General features: G+C 36.1%; 1 protein-coding gene across 1 annotated transcript in view; it reads right to left on the bottom strand.

Annotated features, from left to right (window-relative positions):
- The window catches only part of LOC122797026 (collagen alpha-1(XXI) chain-like), a 1114432-nt gene that overhangs the window by 274730 nt on the left and 825905 nt on the right, over positions 1-13797 (bottom strand). Inside the window, exon 21 of the mRNA XM_044065795.1 lies at positions 3118-3189. Within this exon, the coding sequence (XP_043921730.1) occupies positions 3118-3189 (72 nt within the window). The remainder of the gene's footprint in view (positions 1-3117; positions 3190-13797) is intronic.

Below are 13797 nucleotides of genomic sequence, written 5' to 3'. Positions count from 1 at the left end.
ACCATTTAGGCACCCTACTCAACTGAAGCCTGAGTACCGGCTTCATCCCAACTGAGTGGAGGGCAACCACTGTCATCCCATTACACAAAGGTGGAGCATCCACCGATCTGGGAAATTATAGACCCATCTGCCTAATTAGCCTGATCTGCAAGACTATGGAAAGGATTATCAAGGACATCATTAACAGGGACATTGGCAATCTCCAAACACTCAACCACACGCAGTTTGGCTTTATCAAGGGGAGGACAAGTTTGTTAAATCTGGTTGACTTCTTTGAGACAGTCACCAAAGCCATGGATGAGGGGAAGATGATGTACACCGCCTACCTTGACCTGGCCAAAGCCTTCAACAATATTCCCCACTTGGGCATAATAGATAAACTCTCTCAACTAAGCATCAATCCATATGTTTCCAGATGGGTAACAGACTGGCTCACTGATAGAACCTACCTAATCAAAATGGGGGAAGCCACCTCAAACAGTAGACCTGTAACGTGCAATGTACCAAAGGGATCGGACTTGGGGCCTCTGTTATTTGGGATATACTTCTCTGAAGTGCAGGACAAAACCAGTGGGCTATGGCTGACCAAGTTTGTAGATGAATGCAAGCTGGGTGTGGTCATCAATTCCCCAAGTGATGTGGACATCCCCCAAGAGGGTCTCACCCAACAAATGACTGGTGCCAGAAACATGGCCTCAAGCTGAATGCCAAAAAATGCATCATCATCCCTTTTGGGGAGAGTGACATCCCCACATATTATCACATTAATAACAATGTCCTAAGCACACAATCAGTCGTGAGGGATTTGGGCACCCAAGTTGATAGCAACCTGACTTTTGACCACCATATTGTCTCCATTGTATGGAAAGCTTTCTACATGGCCCACCTCATAAGTAAGGGTATCTCATCCAGGGACAAGGAGGTCATAACATCCCTCTATTCTTCCTTTATTATGCCCACTATTGAGTACAATGCTGCCTTTGGCATGTATCTCGCAAAGCACCTGCAGCAGCTAGAGAGACCACAGAGGTTCCTCACCTGAAGAATCCAGGGCATCAAACATCTACCCTACACAGATAGATTAACAGCCCTGTCCCTCTCCTCGGTTTCATACAGAATCCTCAGAGGTGATCTCTTTCTACCATACAAAGCAATCTCAGACCCCCGCCTTGATGGGACAGCTGCATATCTGCAAGTCAAGCTCCAGTCGAGTAACCCACATGAGCGACCTCAACCTGGTCTGTGACATGAATAGACTTGTTGGTAGGACAGATTTCTGTCCCAGAGACTTCCCCATCTGTGGAATAGACTCCCTCTCCACATCAAGCAGTGTACCTCATTATTCCTTTTAATGCGCACCCTGGATAACTGGATGGGGAACAGAAAATACACCCCTGGGATTCCACCTCTGCCCCTGCTGGACAGGGGCTTTGGGCGCTGACTTGTCTAAACATGGGCTAAACTCTTGGCTAGGCTTATAAAGGTGTCCAGGCCAATCACCTAGTAACTTCCTATGATTCTATGATCCTATGTTCAAATATTTAGTCAAATTGATAGAATATGCATTAGCTTGAGAAGGGTAGCTTACATCCTATTCATTTTTAAATCCAGGTTATTGCACATTAGTTGCTGAAATATTTCAGTGAATGAAGAGAAAATAAATATGGCCCCTGTTTTTTCATATGGAACACCATTGCAAACGTAACAAAATTCTACACATTTCAGCAGATAGGATACCCATGTGACTAGTCCTACTCAAGAAATAAACAGCACAGAAGGTGGCTGTCTATCTGCTTTGGTAATGACCTGAGATTTAGTGGCTCAGGCAGCAGAGAGAGAGATAGGAAAGTAGGAGAAGGAATGAGTAGCTATTGCTTGCTTACCCTCTTTTTGGGGGTCTGGGGAAGTCCAATGAGAGTTCCATCTTGATGATGACTACTAGTGGTACCTGTAAGTTAGCACCTGAGGTAAGGCATGTGTGGTTAAAGGAGTATGGCAGGATGACTATCAAGGTGTCATTGAAGGGAGTCAGCATGCTTATGCTTACTCTATGCACAGTATGCTCATGATCCCAGAATTGGGGCAGGGCAAAAAAAAAATGCCCAAAGATTCTATGTTATCTCATCTGACAGAAATTGCCATCTGAATGTGGTGTTCCATGGCTGTATCTATGTATTCATTAAGATATCTAAAAACATTTCAATACATTAGATGAGCTAATTAGGCTCCTATAATTAACCCACTTTTGATAATATCACAGCAAAGAACAAATCCATAGCATTATCTAAGTGATATCAGGACTTGTTATATCATTCAGGGACAAAGGGCCTGATTGAATTTCTGATGTTGTAGAGATATTCAAAGACGCTCCAACAGGATGATGCATTGGACTTTCTCCACATGCAGGTCACCATCAATAAAAACCTGTACAATATCCTAGCAAGACTCTACTGTCAACCCCCCACAAATGTCCACCTGTGGAAAATGTGTCATTACAGGAGACCACTTTTCACTTGAAGCCTTAAATTTCAAAATCTGCCACCGTAGATCATATGACTGCAATTCTACCAACGTGGTGTACTTCAGCTCTTGCTCAGTATGAGGAGCTTTTTACATCGGCAAGACCACCAGAAAACTGAGGGATCACATTAAAGAGCACTATCAAGCTGTCTGGAAAGGGGATTCTGAAAATGCTTTAGCCAAGGACATTTTAGGATGTCCCTATTCCCCCATGTGAGAACCTTTGGAGGTTATGTTATGTGTTTCTAACCACTAGATGGAGTGTTTTATTCCAGTTTTTTTACTTTGTGTAGGTTGTTGCATCTGATGAAGTTCATATTGGGATGAAATGCGGTGATTATGTTAAAGTGTTTATGTTTTATGTTTAATAAAGTTTCTCTCATGGACTATTGCCTGTTTTTTTCTGCAGTGCTATTATTTTGGTCACTTACACCGACAACAACACTTTCGGAATCAGTGCAGACTTATACCGAGGGCGACTCTTTCATAATCAGGCCCCACTGTACAACTAAGATAGTCATTCTAAAAGAGCTAAAGTTGCTACATTGTATTATAATGATGGAACTACGATGTTAAGTAGAAGAGAAGTGTTTTTACCTTGTGCCCCTTCGGTCCTTGTGTCCCCATTGGACCAGGCTGGCCTGGAGGTCCTGATATTCCAGTAGCTCCCTACAATAGAAAATGTTAGCAATCTTAAATACAATCCATATAATCATTCAGTACCAGTCTCAAGACCAAGTTAACAGAAGGGAATAAATTGGTAGCACTAAAATATGGAAATGTGATTATTTTATTGGAATTATCTGAGGAATGGCACGAAGAATAAAGATCCATATATGATGTTCCTGAAGGCTAACTTTTTTCAGGGTTTTCATTTTCTCAATTGTTTGATAGTCATCATGTAAAATGACCTCCCCATAAAACCATATGTGTAAGCATATTCAAAAAAGAAAGATTTGCACAGAAAGGAAAATGTACAGTAACCTTAGTTGTCAGTATAAATAATGTGATAAAAGGAAATGTTTTATTTGTGGCAAAGTGGTTCATGATGCAAAAGATGTGAACTGAAATATTTTAAATGTGAAAAAAACGTCATTTATGGATGGATTGTAAGGAAAATATCGAAGAATATAAGGAGATAATAGGTAGAGAGCAAGAAACTGAAACAAGAGGTAGAGCAAGAGGAAGAAATAGATCAAGATCAAGGAAAAGAACAAGAAGTGTGGATAACAATAGATTATACTGAGGTAGAAGAAGATGGAAAAGTAAAAGGTAAAACGATATAGAAAAGGTCATGAAGTAATAGTAGAAATGAGTGATGAAGAAGAAAGTTGGAGAGTGGTGAAGAGAAGAAAAATTCTATCAGTAAAAGGATAAATTATAGGAAGAGGAAATTTAAGTGTTTAGGTATGCAAGAAAATAAAAAAGGTAAAGTGTAATAAAAAGGGGGAGAATAAGTAAGGATCAATAAAAAGAGCTGAGAATACTAGCAAAAATGTGAATAGTATGAAGAATGTAAAAAGAATATTAAGGGTATTAGAACTGCATGTAGCACTTGACATGGACATGTTTAAATTAGAGGATACAATATTTTTTTTAATAGAAGGGGAGAGATTACAAGTAGAAAAGTTGTGAGGAGGTGGCATTATATGGAATACAGAAAAAGAAACATGCTCAAGTATAGGAATATTATGTACAATTTCAGCAGGAATTTTGGATTTTTACCTTGTAAATAATGGGTAGTGTAATGCAGACATGAGAAGGAAAAAGCAGGTTTATAGAATTATAGCAGCTTATGTAGATATAACGAAGAAAGAAAGAGAAGGGATGTTTCAAAAAATCCTAGATTATATAAGTGCAAACATGGATCTGATATTAGTGGAGGCTTTTAACTCTAACTTGAGAGAAAGGAAAAAAGAGGGTGGTGATATTAAAATAATGTTATGGACAATTAAAAGTGAAAAGTTATATACATAGGGCAATAACAGTGGACTTACAGAAGAAATAATTTAAGAATAGAGATAGATTATTATTTCTGAAAGTTTGAAATCATGTAAAAAGGAATAAAAGTCACAGGATTTTCAGTACATTGGTAATTTGGACAGAGATTCAAGAAAAAAGGATATATATAAAAAGCGATAAAGGTTTTAAAAGATGAAATGAAAAATATTTAGATAAGGGAGGTATAAAAAGGGTTAGACAATTATGGAAACATCGTGTAGGTATGAACACGTTTTACAAAAACTGGATATCTTGGTGGATAAGTTTTAAGAATAAATATATGAAATGTTTCTTGGAATTCCATAAGAAAGAAAAATAAGACATAAGAAAGTATGTTTGGAGACAGAGAATGAAATATATGAGATGAACCAAGAAAAGCATAAAAAGATGTTGTTTAAACAAATACATTTTTACAAGTGCTTGTTCCCCTGTACTAGGTGTATAGTCAAAACAAACTCTTCTGTTTCACTTGAATAGTAACTAACTTTTTGGTTTTATTAGTGTCCTGTAATATTACTTGCAACTGTGAGATATATCACACAAACATACAGAGGAGCAATTCATCATTCTTCTAAATAATTTTAATAGCATTAACTTCACTGATTCCAGTGATAGCTCATATGTTCATATCATGTATCAAATGCATTAGCTTTGTGTAACAAAGTATATATGTATAGGTTTACTATTCAAACCTGCAAAATTGCATAGGTTGACCAGTCACATGGTCGACCTGAAATCCTGAATCCAGAACAGCAAAATTCTGGCCATGTGAAAACTGAATACATCAACACCCATAGTTTGATGTATTTAACATAGCAGGAGGTGACGTCTGTCACCCATGCTATGCACCTTCACATACCATGACATTCCATAGTCAACGGTACATACATTTCACTATTTTGCAGGGGCCAAGCCCCCCTGCACCTCACACACCCCCCTGCAGCTTATAAATACCAACTCTGAGATTGCAACACAGTGAGAAAATGGGCTAATTCCCTGTTCCTCACTGAACCATGTTCTCGGTGCATAATGCCGAACTCAGATACTCGAACTACACAGCCCATTTGCTGTAGTGTAGTCAATGAATTTTGAGTCGGCATTCTGCCTATTTGAAAACTGCCTTTTGACTGCACGCCGGTCAACAGCAGTGACTTTGTGTATTTAGTTGCAAATCAAATATATATATATATATATATATATATATATATATATATATATATATAAATCAAAACTTCTGATAAAAAAAAAAGAAACACTAAGATAAAGTATACACTAAAATCAAGGCTCCCCACTCTGGTGTGATGAACTTTCACCCTTTATATGTATCAGAACTTCATCAGATAAATCAAATTACAGCAATTGTAGAATTTAGCAAGCCAAGATGATTGTTTGTTTGTGTCTTTCGGCTTTTGCCGGTTAGGGGTCGCCACAGCGGAACTCCAGTCTGCTAATGATTGGCAGTAGAGTTTTTACGTGCTGGCTTGCCAGGCCTAACTCACAACCTTCAATGAAGGAACGCCCGTTCACTCATGTCGCCACACAGAAGACGCTCTAACTGAGAATCGAACGGGCAACGTCTAACTGTGAGGCAACAATGCTACCGAAGCACCACCACAGCAGTAGCAAGCCAAGCCAAGGTGATAATGAATATTAATTACAAAAAAATGGCCAATGTCCATTTCTAGAAATATACTGTTTATAAACAAGTGTGGTCCAATAAATTCACTATGAACTAGCATAAATTAACTGTAAAAGAGAGTGTTAGAACATGTCCTGTATTCTAACATTAAAGTTAATTACCTGGTTGTTAAAATAAAAACATCTGTAAAGCTTTTCTCTCACTTATTGCAAACAAAAATGAAAAGTCTTATTAGACATTTATATACAGTGCCTATTGATCACTGAAAACATTTTAAGGCACATTTCAAATTAGAAGCTTCTTTGAGTCCAGGTCTAACCTCTGCATTTAAACGTAGTTGCCACTTCAATCCCTGTACTTGAAGCAAACTGTGTCACCAATAAAATTGTTAACCTGTTCTAGGACAAAAAATAAAAATCTAGTGAATCCATTACAAAGACAGCTATGTTTGCTTAAATCATTGTTGTAATTTCCATTTCTAATACCAAAATTGTGCTCTTTGATCTTGTAACTGAGCTTGCGTGTAGTTTTTCCTATATAGAAACATTTGCATGTAGAACAGATAGCACAATACACCACCATATTGCTATTACAATCAAAGTATTTAGGAAAAGATGCTTTAAAATTACAATGTGGGAAGATGTAAAAATCCCCATTGTAAATGTAATCACAACATACACATTTATTGCAATAGTACATGCCTGGAGGTTTGGATAAGTTAGGCAAAGGAGACAGTAAAAAAAGAAGATACCCGTTTTCAAAAAATAGCTTCAATGTTTTGGTGCATTTAAAAGAAAAGGTAGGAGCACTGGCTAAAAGTTGGCCAATGTTAGGGTCACTAGACACAATTCTCCAGTTGTTAACAATAATGTCTCTTATAGTTTTCATGTCCCTACTAATCGGTAGTGAAAAACTTAAGGTGCGGTCAGAAACTGAATCCACTATTATTAGGGAGAAAACCAAATCTTAATATAGGTTTAAATTTTGTGAACCTGTTAGCTATAATTTCTCTCCCAATGCTGTTCAACAAGTTCACTGGGTAACTCTTTTCCAAAATAACTTAGTAATAAAATCTGATTCTTTCTCAAAATCAATGTCTTCAGTAGTCAGTCTGAAAATTCTAATGAATTGTCTAACTACATTCCTTTTTATGAAGAATGGGTGCTGACTGTTAAAATTTAAGTAATTGTTTCTGAATGTATGTTTTCTGTGTACTGTAGAAGAAATAGACCCATTCTCCATGTTAATCGCTAAATTAATATCCAAAAAAGACACAGAATTCCATTTATCTGCTATAACAAATTCAAGGAAACCAATACTCTCATTAAGTGACTCAACAAATAATGCCAGTTGTTTCTCACTTCCTTCCTAAACGAAAAAGATATTGTCTATGTACCTCCTGTACATTTTAGTCAAATGAAAGCCTGGTAGATGTATTAAGGTGTCACGCTCCCTCTCGCTTAACACCAAATTCGCAAAAGCTGGGGCCATCTTTGACCCCATGGCAGCTCCCCTGACTTGCCTGTAAATGTCATTGTCAAAATGGAAGAAATTGTTTTCTAAATCCAAATACATTAGTGTGTCAAGTGTATCTACTTTCTTTTTAGGAAATTTAACATATTTGTAAAGAAAATGTTTAATATAATTAAGCCCTTCCCTGTGGGGAATATTAGTATAGAGTGCTACTATGTCTAGTGTAACCAAAACACTGTTAGAAAAATCAAAATTCCCTTCATGTAATAAATTTAAAAAATCCCAGGAATCTCTTGTATAATAAAGGGAGGTCTGAACTGCTGGGTTGAGTACAAAATCTTTGTATTGGGAGATGTTTTATGTCTTTGAGCATTTGCTTGAAACTATTAATCTAAATGGGGGATTATTAGTGTTCTTATGAATCGTAGGGATACCAAATAATTTGGCTAGACTGGGATTTGGAGACAACATGAATAGGAACTTAGTAATACCATGTGAATCCAGTAAGGATTTTAGAGTGTTATCAATGTGTTCAAACTGTCTGTGTACTTCTTCTAAAGTCACTCTGTCATAAAAATCATCCTTATTAAGTTCCTCTTTAATTTTGTCTGCGTACGTGTCAGAATTCATAAGAACAATCCCCGTGCCTTTGTCAGCTTTCATGATTCTCATATTTTTGTCATTAGTAAGTTCTTGTAAGGCTTTCCTTTCATCCATAGTAAAATTGAACCATTTGACATCTGTTTTGGTTAATAAAACTTTTCTACAGTCATTTTTACAAACTCTAAGAAAAGAATTAAGTGTGTTGTGTAGAGGAGGATTATATTTATTGATTTATTTACATTTTTTTACTGAGATATTCCGACTGGACGCAGGTCCTTTTTCAACGGATGCCCGGGGAGAAAAGCTCCACATCATGTACATGATAAATAGAGATACAAAGTTGCAGCAATAGTAAACAACATTACAGGTTGTTGGCTTTAATACAATAACAAGATATTAATTATCAACAGTATATACAGTAAGTGTTGCAAGTTAAGATAGTTTCTTGTTGTTTATAATATATATATATATATATATATATATATATATATATATATATATATATATATATATATATATATATATATATATATATATATATATATATATATATATACACACACTCTTCTTTCTCTGAACTGAAATATTAATTGAATTCCCGTTGAGTGGAACTTCTAAAGAATTGGTGGAAGTTTGTGAATTATCAAGCTCAGAATCATTATTCTCAATGTTAACTTTTAAATTGAGTTTTACAGCAAATAATCTGACGTCTTAACAACACGTTAGAAATATTAGCCCTCTGAGAAGGGATAAAAGATAACCATTTATTCAGAATGTTGAGATGATCATTGGATAACCTTTTGTTAGAAAGGGTGAATACAGAATTTAACCCTGTGTTTAAAGGTGTGTTTAAATGTGTATTAAAATGTGTATTTGAATGTGTGTCAACAATTAAGTCACTATTTACACACAAGCCACAAGAACTAGGTACATTGTCAGTTACACTGTTGGAAACAGTTCTGTATAACATCTGCATCTGTGACAAAAGACTGAGACATCTTCTCAGACTTGGTTATCACATTAGGTGGTGTAGTAGAATCTGTAGGTTGCAAATACTAATAGAAAATCTAAAACAAAATAATTCACTGAAAAACTTTCAGTAGCACTAGTCTTTACAACTCTTGTATTATCAGAGTAAAGATGGAAAACCTCTGTGTTCTGAGAATTACCATCCAAAATCGGATGAAAGAAAACTCGATCAGTCAAGTCCAGAATGCACCAGGAATTAGATGAGGAGTCTATTTTCAACTGCTCCTGGTGTGCATATGTCTTGGTTGGATTAAAATGTTCTTTGTTCCTCTTCCTTTTTCTCTCCCATGAATCCTTTTTGATGGATTTTCTGTCTGAAAATCCTTGTTTGATTTGGCCATAAGATCTTCCTGTAAAAAAAGAGATATCATCCCTACTATTTGTGTTGAAATTGTTATTTAAACCAGAAACTGGTGTTAAATAAACAGTTGTAGGACAAAGGACTTGGTTAGCCACTGATTGAAGCAAAGGGGCATGGCAAATAGATGGTGTAACAGACATGCCTGGTGATCTAGATGGTGAATCACTTGCCATATCAGTTGTCAAGTGAAACTGAGTAGTGACAGTAGTTAAAACTGGTGGTGCATTAAGAACTTTATTGACAATGCGATCATTAGTACTGACTGACTTGTTTCTGTCAAACAAGTCTTTATTTAACAATAAGCTTCCAGTATTGTCTAGTCCATTAGAATAATGTCCTCTGTTATTAAGTCTGAAATTCTGTTGACTCTGGATAGTAGAATTAGAAAGACAGGCATTGAAGTGTCTGTGTGAATAAAAGCCCCTGTTTTTCCAAAAATAATTATATGGATAGGAGCTTCTGTTAAGACTGCCAGTTTTGCATGCCAAAGAATCTTTTCTTAGATCAAAACTTTTCAATGGATAGCCGCTCATTTGTTCAAACAACCCACTACATGCATGAGGGCTGTAAAAAGTGTCTTGATTCCTTGTACCCCTCTTATTACTATTTTTGAAGTACAAACTTCTCTGTAAAGTAGGATGATCAGATGAGTTAATATTTCGGTTATGACAAGATAAGCTAGACCATTATGGTAATCTTGCTGGTCTCTGAGTAATTTCTGCCTTTTCCTGTTGAACAGTGTGGCAGTGGATCTAGTAAGCTTTGGAGACACGGTATCATAAAGTTGTTTAAATAAACACAACTCAGGGTTTTGGAGAATGGAAGTGTTAATGTCAGCAATTTCAGACTTCAAAACTTTTAACTGTCTGTCATTATCATTGATAGGGATTTTAAATGAGTTAACACTGGCTTCATTGTATAACTTGCTAAGTTCCTTGTGTAAAAAAGACCTATGAGTGGTCCTGTTCAGGAACTTATGTATTCTCAAGCCCCTTGGTACAATATCATGCTGTATACATGTGTTTAAGAACTGGATATCCAGTTAAATGCTTTTGTATGACATTAATTTCCATTCCAGTTTTAAAATCAATAGTTTGCAGTCTGAAGCTGAATTAGTGTAGGAAATGTGGTGCTAACTGTGTCTGCAGAGGAACAACACACTTCCTGCACTGTCCAAACATATTATAGCAGTGTAATGGAAATGTATTTATATATATATATATATATATATATATATATATATATTTAAGCAGGTTTGCTCTCAGCGATGCAGAGCGCAGCAACAGACACATGCCAGACACATGCCAGACATCCTAAAAATAGAAACTGGATATATTTAGTTATGAAAAGGTCAGGTTTAAGCATAGCTTAGTGTGTATGCATGGCTCAGTGTAGTGCTCAGCAATGCTTAAACATAGCTAAGAGGTACATGTAAAAGTATAACAGCATTTTTTCATATCTACATAGCCAAGTGGGTAGAGTAACAGCCTTACGTGCAGTAAGTACAGGGTTTGAATACACAGATACACAGAAAGGTTATTGAACATTTATTTTCCAAAAACAAATTATGCAAATTTTTTGCTGCGGTCTAAGCTCTGCTAAGCCCTGCTAAGCTGTGCCAAGCACTGCTTAAACAAAATACATTTTAGCACTACTTGGCACTGCTTGGCACTGCGCAGCTGGCAGCTGTGCTTAGCTGGCTTGCACACTGCTAAACATTAAAAAAACACACAAAAAATGAAGACTCTCAAAAGTAAAGTGCAAAAAAACCAAAAAAACAAAAAAAAACTTTACTGGTGTCTCCTGGTACCTCGGCTAAAAAGCCTTCAAGGGATAAATTGTTACACCAACAGCACATTATTTATATTACATCACATGATGTTATCCAGTTATACACATTGCACAAACCATTTTCATTTAAAGTGACTTTGAACCATGAAAAATGCTTGTAACCTCATTTCCCAGCCTTACATTCTTTATACACTGGGTTGACTATAATTTATAGTCAACATATATTTATATTTAACTACATGCTTCAAATTGGACAAACTCCTGTGAAAACAAAAATTAGTTTGCTTTATCAGCATCACCTTCACATATTAATATTCACCTCCAGGTTAAGACCTGAAGGAAATAAAGTGTTATAATTAATGATGAACCTGGTTTCCAAGGCTAACAATTTTCTATAATGAGCTTCCCCATGTTGATGTGAATGCATAGCCAACACGCTAAAGAATAAAGAGGAATCTGAGCCTGCATGATTTGAACAGAAATGATGTGCCACTGGACTATCTAATCTCCTATGTCTGATGTCCTCCATATGCTCCAAAATAGGTATTTTGACTTGTCTCCTAGTTTGTCCAATATACCATTTCTTTAACCCAAGATATAAACAACTCTACTTGATTGATAAGAAAACCTCTGTGTAGCCTTATAAATTCTCTCTCTCTCTGCCAGCATAATAACTAACTTTTGAGCACACCTTACACCTACGACAGAGATGACACTCCACCTGACCATCTATTTTGTCCAGCTTCCCATTCAATAACTGTTTCAAATTCATGCACCTCTTTATATGAAAAAAAAATAAAATAAAAATATAGTAGATTCATCTTGCATCACTATGGGCCATAATTTTCTAACTAACCTTGTTAAATGATGTGAGAAAGGGGAAAATTTGCTAACAAAATACATTTTCCTTGTACCTTCATCCAAAGATTGTTCTTCATGTCTCCTTTTTACTCCCTTACCACCTCTTTGTCAAATTCCTAAAACCCTATTCTCTGTCTTTACCAATGAATCAGGGGAATAACCTCTACACGATAACCTATTTCTTACTTTTAAAAGTTCTTGATGTATCCTTCTCTTGTCCGATGTATTGCCAAAAATACATTTGTACTCCCCATAAGGCAAAGAAATGAACAAGCGGAGGGGATGCATACTTGAGTCTAATAAAACAATTATTTGCTGCAGTTTCTTTGTGATAAGGTCTGAATTGCATCACCTTATACAACTCTAAATCTAAGAACAGCATTACCTCTCTATTGGTTTTGTATGTAAAAGAAATACCAAAATAATTTCTTTCCAGTTCAGCCATGTAAGTGTCAAATTGTTCCATTTCCCTTCGAATCACAAATATATGGTTGTCTATATATCTCCTATAGACTATGACCTTGTTGTTGAAAAATCATTTATTATACATGAATTTCTGTTAAACAATTCATGAAAATAATTGCATAAGAAGGAGCAAATGAGGCACCCAAGGCAGTACCTCCCTTTTGCAAAAATTGCTCCTCATTAAACTCAAAAAAATGGTGTGTCAGGCAGAACTCAAGCAGCTGTAAAATATAATTTGTTCTAGGCCCTTCTCACAACATTTTTGATACAGCTTCCAAACCTACTCTATGACTGATACTGGTATATAAAACTTTTATGTCCACACAAGTCTAATAAAAATCAGCCTCCCATTGCTTTCCCCCCACCAACTTACAATAATCTTGACTATTTTTAATGTGTGAAGGTACTTGACTAAACTTTTTGAGCTGTTCATCCAGAAAAATCCCTACATTTTGCAAGTAACTCCCTACCCCAGAGACAATAGGCCTTCCTGTAGGGTTCCTTAAATTTTTATGAACTTTGGGGATCGTAAAAAGCCTAGCTCTTTTGGGATTTTTAATGAACAGATTTTTAATGTCCTTGGCTTCAAAAAAGCCAAGCCTTTCCCCTCTTTCTAAGATTTCTAATAAACATGCATTAAACTCCACACTGGGATCCTGTTCCAATTTTATATAAACATCCTCATCATTTAACAAATCAAGTGCTATTTTGTTATAATGTTCTCAAAAAAAATGACCCAGTTCCCTCCTTTATTTGCCTGAGTGAAAACCAGGTTCTCGTCATTACTTCACAACATTTGCAATGTGTCCCAATCCTCTTTAGTTAATTAAACATTTTTTCTTTTTTACAAAATTCTTATATTCACGTTCAACTTCTCTACATAAAGTCTTTTCAAACACATTAATAGCAACAGTATTTTAGGAGGAACAAACTGGCTTTCATAAGGGACAGGCGGAACCATTAACTTTCCATATCCAGTAACAAACGCTTCCCCCATTATCATTGCTTCTGTTGTTATCCGTCACTTCTATCATATCCTGGATATAAAATTCCT

The sequence above is a fragment of the Protopterus annectens genome, chromosome 3.part0, assembly GCF_019279795.1.
Source record: "Protopterus annectens isolate FY-2018-M chromosome 3.part0, PAN1.0, whole genome shotgun sequence".
Taxonomy (NCBI): domain Eukaryota; kingdom Metazoa; phylum Chordata; order Ceratodontiformes; family Protopteridae; genus Protopterus; species Protopterus annectens.
This window is presented reverse-complemented; position numbering and strand designations above follow the sequence as displayed.